Source organism: Mus pahari, chromosome 17 (assembly GCF_900095145.1).
Source record: "Mus pahari chromosome 17, PAHARI_EIJ_v1.1, whole genome shotgun sequence".
NCBI lineage: Eukaryota > Metazoa > Chordata > Mammalia > Rodentia > Muridae > Mus > Mus pahari.
Genome location: NC_034606.1, coordinates 60,614,052 through 60,627,968, shown reverse-complemented (window position 1 = coordinate 60,627,968; position 13,917 = coordinate 60,614,052). Strand labels below are relative to the sequence as shown.

General features: G+C 47.3%; 1 protein-coding gene across 6 annotated transcripts in view; it reads right to left on the bottom strand.

The window, feature by feature from the left end:
- The window catches only part of Ano6 (anoctamin 6), a 178,997-nt gene that overhangs the window by 14,893 nt on the left and 150,187 nt on the right, over nt 1–13,917 (bottom strand). For all 6 annotated transcript variants that reach the window (XM_021216888.1, XM_021216889.1, XM_029547923.1 and 3 more), the window contains 4 exons: nt 11,529–11,754; nt 10,362–10,531; nt 10,067–10,164; nt 4,145–4,275 (listed from right to left, as the gene is read on the bottom strand). In XM_021216888.1, the coding sequence (XP_021072547.1) occupies nt 4,145–4,275; nt 10,067–10,164; nt 10,362–10,531; nt 11,529–11,754 (625 nt within the window). The remainder of the gene's footprint in view (nt 1–4,144; nt 4,276–10,066; nt 10,165–10,361; nt 10,532–11,528; nt 11,755–13,917) is intronic.

Here is a 13,917-nt window from a genome sequence, read left to right as displayed (position 1 = left end):
TCAGACAGATAGTTTTTGACAGGGCCAGGCATCTCCCTCTCCACGGGGATGGTTTTTGATTTGTTTTTACTTAACGTAAAAAGGCAAGTTATATATTAAATACGAGCCTCTAAAACACGATTACCCGCAGGGCTCCATCCGCTTCCAACTGTTGGGGCATCTACAGGGTTTTAGCTTTGACTTTCCCTCCTGTCTCATGCCCCTGTCTGCCGTGTTTCAATCTCCCCCCGGACAACGCTGGCACCCTCAAAAGCCTCTGCAGAGAGAGCCCTGCTAGAGTTTTCCTCCCGTTTCCCTCCTCTGCCTGGGCCTCATCGACACTCTTGTCAGTCTTTCTCAAGTCCTGCAAGACACACCTGATCCACCCCCATGGCCTCGTCCTCGGCTCCTCCGTGCCTGACCTGTGCACCCACCTTCCCCGCTAACACTGCCATTCTGATGTCTTACAGACCCCAGAGCATCTCCACACCAGCTCCCCTCCTGCTTGCACCCTGCACATCCTATCTCCTGGAAAGAGCCTTGGGAACTCTATTCCTCACCTACCACCTGAGTCACCCACCCCTCCAATGCTCAAACCTGTCTCCCCATGTCTATTCTCATGCCCACGACCTCTGTTCATTCACTTTTCCCTTATCAGCATTAGCTGCTGTCACCTAGTTATCGTCCTCCCACCAAAGACAGACCCCATCCAAAATAACCACCACTCTGCTTCCGGAATCATCTGACCTTCAATAAACACCACACAATTCTCTTGCTTACCAATATTTCTATAAATCCCCATTCTTTCATATGAGTCCCAAGCCCTAGCGATGCACACAGAGGTCATCACACACATCTATAGTTTACCCCACATCCCTGCCATCGAGCCTCTGCTTCAGCTATGCTTTGTCTACATAATCGGAAGCAATCGGGGAGTAGCTCTGTGTTTTCCAAGGTGCCCAGTTCTCCACCAGCCCGAGTCGTGTCCATTTCCCTCACCACACCTTTGATACTAGCACTCACTTTTTAAAATCACAGACACCATCTGCTTGCCCAAATCCTGCTTGGCTTTTATTACACAATCTACTGTGGGTCCAGCTCTGCGAGGGCATGCACCGAATCTCAGCTTGGTATCTCTGGCAAACAGTGCGGCAGCGCTTGGCACAGTGGCACACCCAACACTGGGTAGGGAAGGAAGAGACAGGAGTGACCCGTCTGCCACGCTAGAAAGCCAGTGCTTTAAGGACTAGAAGTCTTCTGTGCAGGTGGTAGACAGGAACACAAGAGAGGCAAAGGAAAAAGCAGGTCCCCTTTCTAGAGAGTGCAGCCCATCTGGTAGGTGTGTCACAGGGGCGAGCCAGGGCGATGTTAAAGAGCTGAGCTATTCACAACAGTAAGCATCGACGGAGTAACTGTTACAACCACAATGATTGGTGGTATCACCTTGACGGCACCTAGATCTCCTGGGAGATGGGCCTTGGGGCATGCCTGTCAGGGAATATCTCCACTCCATCGATGGATGTAGGGAGACTCTGCTATGGGCAGGAAGCCCTGGGCTGTATCCAGTGGCTGAAGAAAGGTAAACATTAGCACACATGCATCTTTCTCTGTTTCTGGGGATGTGATGTGACCATCTGCTTCAGGCTCCTGCCCTGCCTGGACTTCTGCACCGTGGTGGACTGTTGTACCTTGAACTGTGAGCTAAATTGAACCTCTTCCTCACTTAAATGGCTTTCCTCGGGGTATTTTAACACAGCAGCAAGAAATAAAGGAAAATAGCCATTATTCTCATGATTTTGGAAATTTGGCTTTGGAGATGGGTCCAATTAAGAGGGCAAATGTGGAAACGCAAGTGCTTTGGTGTCCTCTGCTATGGCACCTATCAACTCTGAAGACGTCATCACCACATTCTCAAGATACCTGTGTCTATGACAGGTAGACCCAAGGTACAAAAAAACAGTATCTTCAGCTTCCAGTCTTTAGTATCAGTAGCTGTTCCTCTCAAATTTTCTGAGGTAGGGTCTAAGATTCTGCCAGGCAACTTTGGCTAATACCCTAGAATTACTCAATCTCAAATTATGGGGAAATTTACTTTTAAAAAAAATCAGTAACAAGAACAAAAATAATAGGGCATACAGCCTCAGTGGGCACTGAGGGTGGGTGGAGTAGTGCAAATGTGGGATCGACCAGCCGTTGCATACTTGTGTCAAAGGCAGCATGTACCTGGGAGTAGTAAGTTCCAAGCACTCATGCTAAGGGCTTGGTAGCTGCCTGCAGCTGGCCGAGTTAAGAAAAGTGGAGGGGGGAGAGGCATTCATGCTTGCATAGGATTATGGGAGTCAAGGCTGCCTAGCTCCCCAAGAGCAGCAAAGCAGAGTGAAGACCTAAGTGGTTCTGTGGAGGTCCCTCAAGAGCCAGTGAGCAGGAACGAGAGGCAAGGAGCAGTGGCTGGTGGAAGGCACAGGGCTACCTGCTGGGAGGGGAAGGGCACACCCATAGGAAGGTACCTAAAGGAAGGTGCACAGTGGCATTGCTGGTAAACGTGGAAGGGCACCGTGAAGGTCACGTGGGAGTGATGCCACTCCCAAAGACAGTATTTATTTTTAGGGAAATAAGACAGGAATTCAAAGGGTTCTGAAGAATGTATCTTTCCCCAGCTTAACACTAAACACTGATTTCACCGTGTTACTGACTGCATAGTGACAGATTGTCTGTGCTCAGAAACTCAGGAAGCTTTCTAAGTCATTGGGACTTGTTGGGGTGGCTGTAAGGGATGGCTATAAAGCATTGTAAGAAATCTCAAAGTCTGTTATGGCAGAATAGATCATACATATATTGTAGGGTAGGATGAGACCAAATTAATTAGTTCATAACTATTTTAATAGGCCTATGAAACTCTGAAAGTCCGATTTTCTTCCCAAAAGCATGGCTCTGTAGTTTTCCCCTTAACGCCATACATTTAGCTAATTGATTGGGGTCAAAACAACTTCCCATAGTCTTTTTTTGGTGGGGAGAGGCTCAAATAGATAACGTTCTATACCAGAGTGCTATTATTAATGCTGATAATAGCCCTGGCAAGAGACAGACAGTTAGGATATGCATCTGTCTCTTACACCTCATTCCACACTGATGCTGCACCCTTAATAAAACTCCATTTTGATAAAAAGCAAAAAAAAAAACCGAAGTTCAAATCTGACCCCAGGCTGGTAACAGACACAAAGTGGACTGTCTTCTCACCCAGACAAACAGATATTCCTGCGTATTATGCACATCTTATATATAGATTGCGATTTAATAACCCACCCGCTATCTGCAGGAAGCCCTATCCTGGAAAACACAAACTCCTATGGGTAAATGTAAGGCCTGTCAGATTTTATGCCTGTTTTTCTGTTCTTACCACCTTTAAAATAGCATGATTCTCTGTGATGTTTAGGTGAAAGGGATACAGAAGTGAACGGTTAGCCATCTTTTAGATTTAGCATGTCATTCACAACAGAAAGGTTAGTGTTTTCAAAGGAACTCTGTTCTGAGATGCATCTATCAAAAGCAAGAGAGCTTAAAGCCACACGACAAAACAAGAGCCCGGGCAAGTAATTCACAAATGGACAAGACATGCAGGAAGGTAAGGCAGGACCTGTGCCAAGTCCTAACTCACTCCAGGCCGGTACACTGTGCGGAGGAAACAAGAGGCCATCTCTGGCAGGACCAAGGTGTGAAAGGCAATAGAGATCCCTCCTGTTACGAGGGAGCACGTTCTCATGGGCTGGCTCTGTGATTCTGTCCCAGCCAATCACAGTGTCTGCATGGACCTGAGCCTAAACTGACTGAATCAGGAAAGTGATAGGGTTCATTCACAGACAACATGGCCAGAACACCCTGAGAACTCACAGTAAAGCCATACATCAAGGAAAATCCCATCTCACTGCCCGGCAATAAATCCTTAGCATTGAACGACATAAACATTAACAAAAGCATACCCAGCCATCTTTGACTTTTTGGCTTTGACTTTTTGGCTTTGACTTTTCTCTACCATCTAATTTTATTCTGGTAGAGGCAAACACACCACTCTTCATATCACTTCAATGCACTAAATAATTCTGTGGCTCAACGACAGATGCTTTTCAACTCTTAACACATATCCCAACATAATGCACAGGAAACTTACTCATTTCAAGATACTCATAGAACAATCCCAGCTTGCCCATGGGCTGCAGATGGTAATCCTGTTCCCATCGTGGGGTTATCGTTTCTGATCCCGAGACTCTTTTATATCGTCCAATTAGATTCATAATCCATCTGTCAGAAAGATCAAATTATAAATGAGAACACACACTGTCAGACCCCGCATCACGAAGTATTTCTTGCTGTCTCAAAGCTGAATATGTAATCCTCCCAAGAAATTAAGTTTCTCTTTTGCATGTTAAACATCTTCAGTTTGCCCAATTTCTCCCCCTCTAATCATTCAAAATATATTTTTTCAGTATAAAAAAATTTCAGTGAAATAAGCAGAAGGAAGACAGAGATGCAAGTTAGTGCTAGCTGCTGTAGACAAGTTCTGTTTGTAACAGTGTGCAGGAAGAACAGGGATGGTGTCTTAGTTAGGGTTTTATTGCTGTGAGCAGACACCATGACAAAGACAACTCTTATAAGGACACCATTTAATTGGGGCTGGCTTAGAGCTTCAGAGGTTCAGTCCATTATCATCAAGGTGGGAGCATGGCAGCATCCAGGCAGGCATGGTGAAGGAGGAGCTAAGAGTTCAACATCTTCATCTGAAGGCTGCTAGTGGAAGACTGACTTCCAGGCAGCTAGGATGAGGGTCTTAAAGCCCACACCCACAGGGCCACACCTTCAAATAGTGCCACTCCCGGGGCCGAGCATATACAAACCATGACAGATGGTCATCTTAGGATAGTAATTATGAAGATCTGAAGGAGGCAGAAGGCTGAGCATCAGGCCAAGAACCTCCAGGCTGGGGTACTTCCTAGTGACTACAGACAGCCCAACCAGGATGACACCTGCTTTTGACAGTACAACGCAGCAGCTCTTGTGATCCCGGGAAGTGGGAAGCAAAGCCAGCACGCCGGTGTGGGATCTCTGAGACTGGGGGAGGCAGATGGGGGGGGGATTGGGTGTTCTTAGGAGAACATTATGCACAAAAATTATAAAATAGGTCTCAGACTCTGCCTCAGTCAGCTTGAGGACAACAGAAGAGATGCAGGTCCTCCAGATGAGGGTGCAGAGCCTGCTCTGTGCATTGCTGCAGACTGCTCCATTCCAGCCTCTTCTCCTTTTGAACATGCTTCTCAGTCCCTGATAAATGCTTGCCCTTTTCATAGCAATCTTCCTTGAAAACAGATCTGAGATGGCAACAGAACTGGCCATGCATCTGTGACAAACTCCGCCTCCTAAAGTGACAGCTGGCTTCAAGTACATACACATCTCCTTCACTTCTGTTGCTTAGACAATAGGCTTGTGTGGGTCTGAAATTCTGACAATGAAGACCCATCAATGGACTCTAAAGACAAATGCTATAAGCTGGTGCAGGCCCTCACCTGTTCTTTGAGCCCACCAAGTGTTTAAAATGTGAGGCTGACAGGAGTTGACTCACTGTGCTGGCCTTCCTCCTGCTGGTCTCATGCCAGCCTCCCCTGACTGAGGCCTCACTCAGGGCAGACACCCTTCCCTGGCTTCCCCATTTCTTCCCACTTCCTCCGTAGGCAGCCAGGCCAGGAGGAACTCAGACTTAGAGGCCCCTGAAACCCACACTCTCCTTTTCTCCAGCTTTCCTGGTGAGTCAAAATATGTCCATGGGATGTCCATTAGCCCGGGATGATGTCAGGACTGATGGGAATCCAACAGGGAAAAGGGGCCAGAATGCTTCCCCACACCCGCAGGACCTCCTGCTGACCACTATGAGCTAACAGGCAGAGGCTGCTGAATATGGAGCTATGATTGGAATGTTGGCTTGGAGACACCAGGCCATGTGGATGCATGGCTCCTGCTTAAAGATGTCATTGTTTGTGGACAGCAAACCCTCCTGTATGTCAACGCAAAGATCTGAGGACACCTTAGAATCTTTAATGCTGCAGCCATCACAGGGGCTCTTACCATAGGTGGCACCAAGCTGTGATAAACAAGGGCTGGCTCTCGGTTGGTTTGTTTGCTTCCCACTCCCCTGCCTTTTCTGAACACTGTCCATGGCCTAGAACAAGCAGGCATTTTCTTTCTGAGCTTCCCAATATATCCTCTGTCCTGGTGTATACCTAACTCAGCAGATACTTCTCCTTCCGCTCATGCTCTCTTCCCACGCACCGTCGGCCACAGTAGCTGACTCTCTGCCTGGCTTTATGAGCTATAGACTCCAAGCCTATTGTTCCGTTTCTCCGAGTTGAATTACTCATCTGTGATAGAGACTCAGCTATCTTCTGAGCCTTTGGACTTTTTTTTTCTTTTTTTTAAACAACAACAACAACAACAACAACAAACTGGACCGTGATTCTGGAGCCAGATCTCAACCTTGGCTATGCTTGGGAATTACACCACAGAACTTGAAAGAAAGAAAGAAAAAAGCAACAGATCCTTTCCCTCCCTAGCAGAGACTAGAAGCAGAGGTTACAAAGTTACTCCTGTACTAATTTACCATAACATTAAGAAAACACGGAGATAAAACTTCGTATCACACTTTCTCTTGGCCTTTTATCAAACTAGAGTCAGCTGCCATCCCACCTAGAGGCTCCCACCTCGTCCTCAATATTTCACAGCCGAATTCAATGTTCTTGTGAAGGGGTCAGTGTAGCTATGGAGGTCTTGTCCAGGCCCCTCTTGAGGAGGTTTTCTCTACTATAGTATCTTCTCTTGTTATGCAAATGCATTGTTATTTTGAAAAGATAAGAGATACACAGAGGGAAAGAAATGTGACAGCGGTCCCCCCTGGCTGAACACCCAAGGGCACTAATGTTCTAGGTCTTTTAGGGTTTTCATTATTTAATGTTAGCATCATCTTTGGGGAAGAAAATCTCTAGACTGTCTCAAACACCAGGGCTGCAATGACCAGCAGCTGACATTCTCTGGTGCTAGCAAAATACCATATAATTTATTGATGATCTGCCCATGAGGCCAAGGCAACACTCGCTCAGGGGCTCATGTCCAGTGCCTGCTCTGTACCTGGAACCAATCTAGCTGTAGGCTCAGTGCAGTCTAGGAATCCATGTGGAATGAAGGGTGTGGGCCTGAAACGACCAAGTCTGAGAAATTCTCATCAAATATCCTACACTGTGTTCCACTGGCATAGCAACCTCATATGAAAGGAGCTGGGTTGACTCTTCTTTGCTCTGACACTCTTCAGAGGAGTAAGGGTCTGGGGAGCAGAGGTGATGGGCACTCCACTGTTCTGGATTCTGTGTGGAAGCAGGGAACTCAGCCATGCAGAGCAGGGGCCCCAGGGAGGCTGTCGTGACTGACACTTGGCAGTCTTGGGTTTCGAGCCAGTGGAAGAGAATTAAAGACATATGACATCAGTCTCTTCAAGCCAGAATAGGAATCTCTGTGATTATTAACAATAAGCTTACCTGGAGTCAAAGCATGGACAGGCCCTGGGTGCTGCAGGTCACATTTCAATTGCTCATAATTAATCTAGGAAATATCCCCTACCCACTAACATTTAAAGCTCAGAAAGCAGCTCACTGCCAGGCAGTTACTTAATCAAACAATTTAGTGTTAAACAACCTACTTGGCTCAGGAAAAGCTCCCTTAGTAGCCTAAGAATGAGTTAAGATTTTTTTTTTTTTAATTTTCACATTGAAACAGCCAGATTTGCGCATGACCTACTTTTACTTATCTGGAAAAACACAAATATGAACTTGATGAAAGGAAGGGTTGTTTTCTGTGCAGCAGGATTAAAGTTATCTCACAGCTAAAGCTGGAATCCTTTCCTGGGATGGGAGTGTTGTCTTAGCTTTAAGAAGGGCCTTGACAGGTCACACAGAACAGGGTGGATAAAGCCCCAGAGAAGAATGTGGGTGCTCTGAAACCCGGTCTGCTAACTAACTATTCCAGAGAGAATGAATAGAAACCTGGCTGTGAGGGAGGCAAAGATTCACGGCAAAAAAAAGAGGCGGAAACTGGATGTGGTGGGAATTGTTGTATGTGGAGAGGCAGTGCGGTGAAGAATGCAGGGGGCATCAGCCTGCACCCGGTGGTCCATCCCACTGCACAGTGGGATAAAAGGTGTTACAAAGAAATTGACGTTTTGAAATCAAAATCCTTCCTAAGTTTACATCTATGCTGGAGGACATTAAGGAGAGGGGACACTGTTGGTACTGTCACCGAAGAAGGGTGACCAGAAGTTTCAGGAAAACAAAACTGGAAGCCAGAAAGTGCTTTGCAAAAGGCAGCGTGTGCTCAGAACAGCCTCCCAGGGAGGTTCCCTGCGGGCCTCCTGAAGATCTGAAGAGCGCCAGGTCCCCAGAAAGCATCGACTACAGCACAGGAGGCCATCTTCAGTGGCACAGTGGGGGCTGAGAACCACAGAATGGGGCGGTACTTTGACAGGCAGCTTCCCAAGGCAAAAGTCCAGGTGACCTCAAGGCCCGCAAAGCCAAAGCAGATTCACCCAAGACCTGGAAAGGCCTTGGCTAGCCAACGCCTTCAAGTTAGCTCAGTTAGAGCCTCCCCAGACTTCTCTGGGGCGGGGAGACATTGAACCTTATTTTAGCCTATTAAGCATGTGATAATATGTTAAACTGCAATGGAAAACTGTTATATCAAGCGTCCTGTTTGCACAAAATCCAGGCGGTGCTGGACCGTGGACAGATCCGAGAGCAGGGCCCTTGCTAACAACGGGGAGTCGCTGTGCTCTGCCGCTTTCTCAGGTTTTTAGGGAAACCATTCAAAACCTCCTGTGGTGATTGTTTCTGATGTCTCGGGGGTCACAGGAGATGTCTGTTCCTGACAACACGGAGTCTGAAGTCATGGGATCCTAAAGTTGCATCCCACTGTAAGCTCTCCCCGCCCGTGTGATCTGAGTAAGTCACTTAATCCCGTTAAGCCTCAGATCTTTGTTAGCAAAAGGGAGATTAAGATTTATGAAATCAGGCTATGTGAGTATGTACTGGCACACATAAACATATACACATGAAAACACACAGCTTTTAGTGCAGAGACCGGCACATATTAGGCATCTAACACGTTACTACTGATGACTTCTAGATGCATGGGTGGGGGATGCTATGCAAATTCGTGGCAATATGAAGTTCACAGCACTAACAAGGGTCCTTTCTATCTCTCTTTTTTACAAAAAGATTAATTTATTATTATACATAAGTACACTGTAGCTGACTTCAGATGCACCAGAAGAGGGTGTCAGATCTCATTATGGGTGGTTGTGAGCCACCATGTGGTTGCTGGGATTTGAACTCAGAACCTTAGGAAGAGCAGTCAGTGCTCTTATCCATTGAGCCATCTCACAGCCCACAAGGGCCTTTCCTCAAAGGTCTGTTTACTCAGCTATCTCAGTGATAACCTCAGAGACATAAACTACGGCAGGTGCGATTTCTGCTAGATATGAAGATGAAGGTCTTCTATAACTATCGTGTGTGCTTGTGTGCATCTGCATGTGTTTGGGTGTGCACTCAAGTGTGCAGGAGCATATAAAGCCCAGGGGTTGACATCACGTGTCTTCCTCTATCTTCATGATCTAGCTTCTTTGAGGCATGATTTATCCTTGAGCCCAGAGCTCCCCCATTGAGCTATGCTCACGCACTGCACTGGCCAGTGAGCTCCAGGGCTCCTCTTGTTTCTCCCTCCCCAGCAACACGGATGCACGTGTTTGTGGGAGTGCCTCGTTTTTTTACATGGGTACAGGGGTTCCCAATTCCCCAGGAAGCACATCACAACTGAGCCGTCTGCTGAGCCTCTCTCTATAATTATTAAACACATACAAACTCCCGGTTGGACCTTTTGTCCAGAGGCCTTCAATTTCAATGCCTTCTAATCTGCTTTAGAGACAGATGCATGGCTCCATGGGTAAACTGTTTCAGTGGGTGGGCTGGCCTGTCCCCCCTTCCTGCCACCCAGTAGTACTCACGGGAGCAAGACTTCTTGTATGTTATTCCAGATTGCCTTTCCCCCCATGATGATCGTCAGCTGTGTAGTCAGTTCAAGGAGGCAGCCCCCCGGGTCACACTGGCGTGTTACAAAGAGAAAAACATTTAGATTCCAGGTGTATTAACTTGCAAAGAGGCGTTACATTAACATCTCTATTTGTTCTCCTGGCTAAAAATACCTCAGAAATACACAAGGAAGTTACTATTCATTAGGCAGCTGAGAGAAAGCAAGCAGCCAACTCAGCTGTCCAGAGAGTAACATGTCTGTTTTCTCACCTCTTCGTTTCTGTATTTGCCCAGCAAGTATACCGGGTCCCCGGGATAGCCCACGAATTTGCCCTTGAAGAATGCGATGTAGAAGCACGAGGAGTAGTAGTTGACAAACTGGAACAAGAACATCTTCATGGTCAGGCTGTTCTCATAATCAGTCTGGGTCCTTGGGAGCTCTGCAGTCAGATCAACAAGAGAGATGCTGAAATTCCAAACAGCTCTGAGACCCAAATCAAAGACCCAGATAACACACTGAAATAAATACAATTCACACTGTTTCAATTTAATCTGCTTTCCATTCCTTAATATAGCCGCTGTGTTAATTCTGAGTTTACACATTGTTTTGAGTTCTCTTCCCAAATAAACATGTATCCCCCATGGCAAGTTACACGTGCACATGTGTGTGCACGCGCGCGCACACACACACACACACATACACACACACACACATACACACACACTTCTCCTTAAAACCTATAAATGCTATGTTATCAAATATTAGCAAGAACTGTTTTGGTCTAAAATCCTCTAGCTATCTTTGTTGTGGTCCTAGGGATCAAACCCAGGACCTGTGCCCCTGAGCAACACAGCCAACCCTCAGAAAATCATCTCTGAAATGCCTAGCGGTCTTCCGGAATTGTAAGATCTGATGGAAACTGTCGGGGCAGGAGTAACTGGCTAGAGGCATTTGGGAAGCTCAGGCTGACCTCTGACCATCATTCTGAGAAAGACCCAAAAGCATGCAGTGTGTAGGAAGCCCCCGACTCTAGCCATGAAGCAGCTGCCTGGGATGCAAGCCATCCAGAAGCAGAGCTGATGAGAGCCGCACTAACAGAGGCGGCATGGGAGAAGGCAGGCACCCACTAGTGTGGCAGTTTGTTTGCTCTGTGACAGAGGTGTGCACTTGCAGCTGGAGCAGAGACCCTATTCTGCCTGTTGCAATAAAGCCACCATGTGCTTACAGGAGCTAATGGAACTGAACCTATTCTTCAGCCTGATGTGCTCATAGAGCTCGGACATTACCTCCGTTTTCTCGCTTCAAATACAAAGATGCTCATGTGCACCTCTTACTTCCCGTACGGGATAGAGCGCTACGCTCAAGCTCGCAAGTCGCTCCCCATCTTAACCCACTGGAATGAGAAGAGCTCGATGGCTTTCCAGGCAGAACCTCACCGAAGTTGGTGATCATGATGGCCACCTTCTCGTAGATGGTATTGAGGATCATGATGATGATGAAGCTGATGATGGAGGCTGTGATGGATGTGGCCATCTGTGGGGTCAGGTACTTCTGGATCGGGTCTGTCCCGTTGGGGTTCTTGGGAAGCGTTGTGGAAAACACGATGAACACGGACAGCCTGTAGACAATGATCCCGATCACAGAGGCGATGATGAGCAGGATCTGAAACCATCAGCGATGCGGCAGCGTTAGCCTCTGCAGGAGTCAGCCAGAGCTGCACGGGCGCTGGCCCCACACTCACATAATGAAGGGGCAGGTGCCCCATGTAGGAAATCTCACGTAAGTGCCACAAGAGGAAATGGGGGTAGAGTAGGAAGAAGTGGGCGAGCCAAAGAGGAAGCACCCACCTGAGAGGGATACTATTGACAGTCGCACTATGTGCCGGGCAGGAGAGGACATGGTATGGCACTTGCTGCGTGTTCTGTGCAACTGTCCTGTAAAGTGTCACTAAAGAATGTCTATGTCGGGCTAGAGAGACGGCTCAGCGGGTAAGAGCACTGACTGCTCTTCCAGAGGTCCTGAGTTCAAATCCCAGCAACCACATGGTGGCTCACAACCATCTGTAATGGGATCTGATGCCCTCTTCTGGTGTGTCTGAAGACAGCTACAGTTATTTATAATAATAAATAAATCTGAGGGGCAGCACAAGGTCCTGAGTTCAATCCCCAGCAACCACATGATGGCTCACAACCATCTGTACAGCCACAGTGTACTCATATACATAAAATAAATAATAATGTTTTTTAAAGAATGTCTTTGTCAAAAGGAGCATTATCTTCAGATAGCACAAAGGTGGAGGGACTTTCTAGATCATTGGTTCTCCTTTGGAGGCGAAGAGAGACCCTTTCACAGGGATCATATGAGCAGATATCCTGCATATCAGTTATTTACATTACAATTCGTAACAGTAGAAAATTACTGTTACGGAGTAGCCACGAAATAATTTTATGGTTGGGGGGAGGTGGACACCACAACATGAGGAAGTGTATTAAAGGGTTGGAGCGTCGGGAAGGTTGAGAACTGCTGCTGTCCTAGGTAGGAGCCACGATCCCAGAAGTTATGAAAGTATCCCTTGGACAGCACTGAGCGGGTCGGGTGTGGAGTGAGCCAGGGTTTCTGCAGTTCACCCCTCCCATCAGAGAACCAGTCACTAAGAGCCCACCGGGACTGGCTTTGCCTTTACCACGGGAGCAGCAGGGCCTGACTGGAGCACTAGCCGAGGTACCGGGTAGCTGGTATTGGCAGCAGCTCTCTGCCTGAAGGGCTTCTCATGGTTTCACACTCAGATATCCCTGAGCTGTCATGCACACCTGCATCCCCACGAGGTCCGCTCTATGGAGCTGCTGCACTTCTGAATCCCACTTCCCAGGGTCACTAGGGGGCCCTCAACAGAGCCTACACATGATATGATTTTACTTTCTCGGTAAACGGGTTTGCTTCCTCTGGCCCGTTTATGGTCGGGAGTCACCACGACACAAGGGACTATCTTAAAAGATCACAGGATCGGGAAGGTTGAGAACCACTGGTTTAGACACCATTGGAGAGAGAGACCGTTTTAAACTGTCCCTATGGTTTCTTCCTTGGATATACTTTAGAACCATGGACTCTGTCTCATGGCTCATGATGACAGCCAGGGTGGGGATGGAGGGGAGCTACAGAGAACAAGAACTCCAGAACCAAGCAAGGCACACCCTACGTCAACCTACAGGGAAGAGGAGCTACTGACTCCTGCATGGGAACCCCAGCTCTGCCGCTGGCGGCGGACCCCTGTACAGGTTAACTGCCCTCCCTACTCCCCACCCCAGCTTCTCTCTCCCCCCACAATGGGCAGACTACTACTCTAAGGCCTAGGACTAGCACTGGGTAGTATTAGCTAGGATCATGGCAAACAAAGTGTTAAAAAGACCGTTTTCTTCCTTGCTGTGCCATCTGCATACAGAGAAGGCATTGTATTTCCCTGTATTCTCGCTCATTATCTCCTTTCCTCTTTCACAGTTAAGTCTTGTGAAATGAAAAGGATCTTGTGTGTGTGTGTGTGTGTGTGTGTGTGTGTGTGTGTGTGTGAAAGAGAGAGAGAGAGAGAGAGAGAGAGAGAGAGAGAGCGCACATGTGCGTGCACATGTGTAAATTAACTAAGGCTGAGAAAAACTGTATTATGAAGAAGTCCTTGCCTTTTTTTCCAAACAGGCCATTTAAACCTTTCTAATAATTCCTCCCCACCCCCAATTACTTTTATAATTATTCATCACTGAGCATCCTTAGAGTGAGAGCTCACTGCCAACCTCAACACTCTTTCGCTGGTGGATTTGCTAATTAGTCTGTACC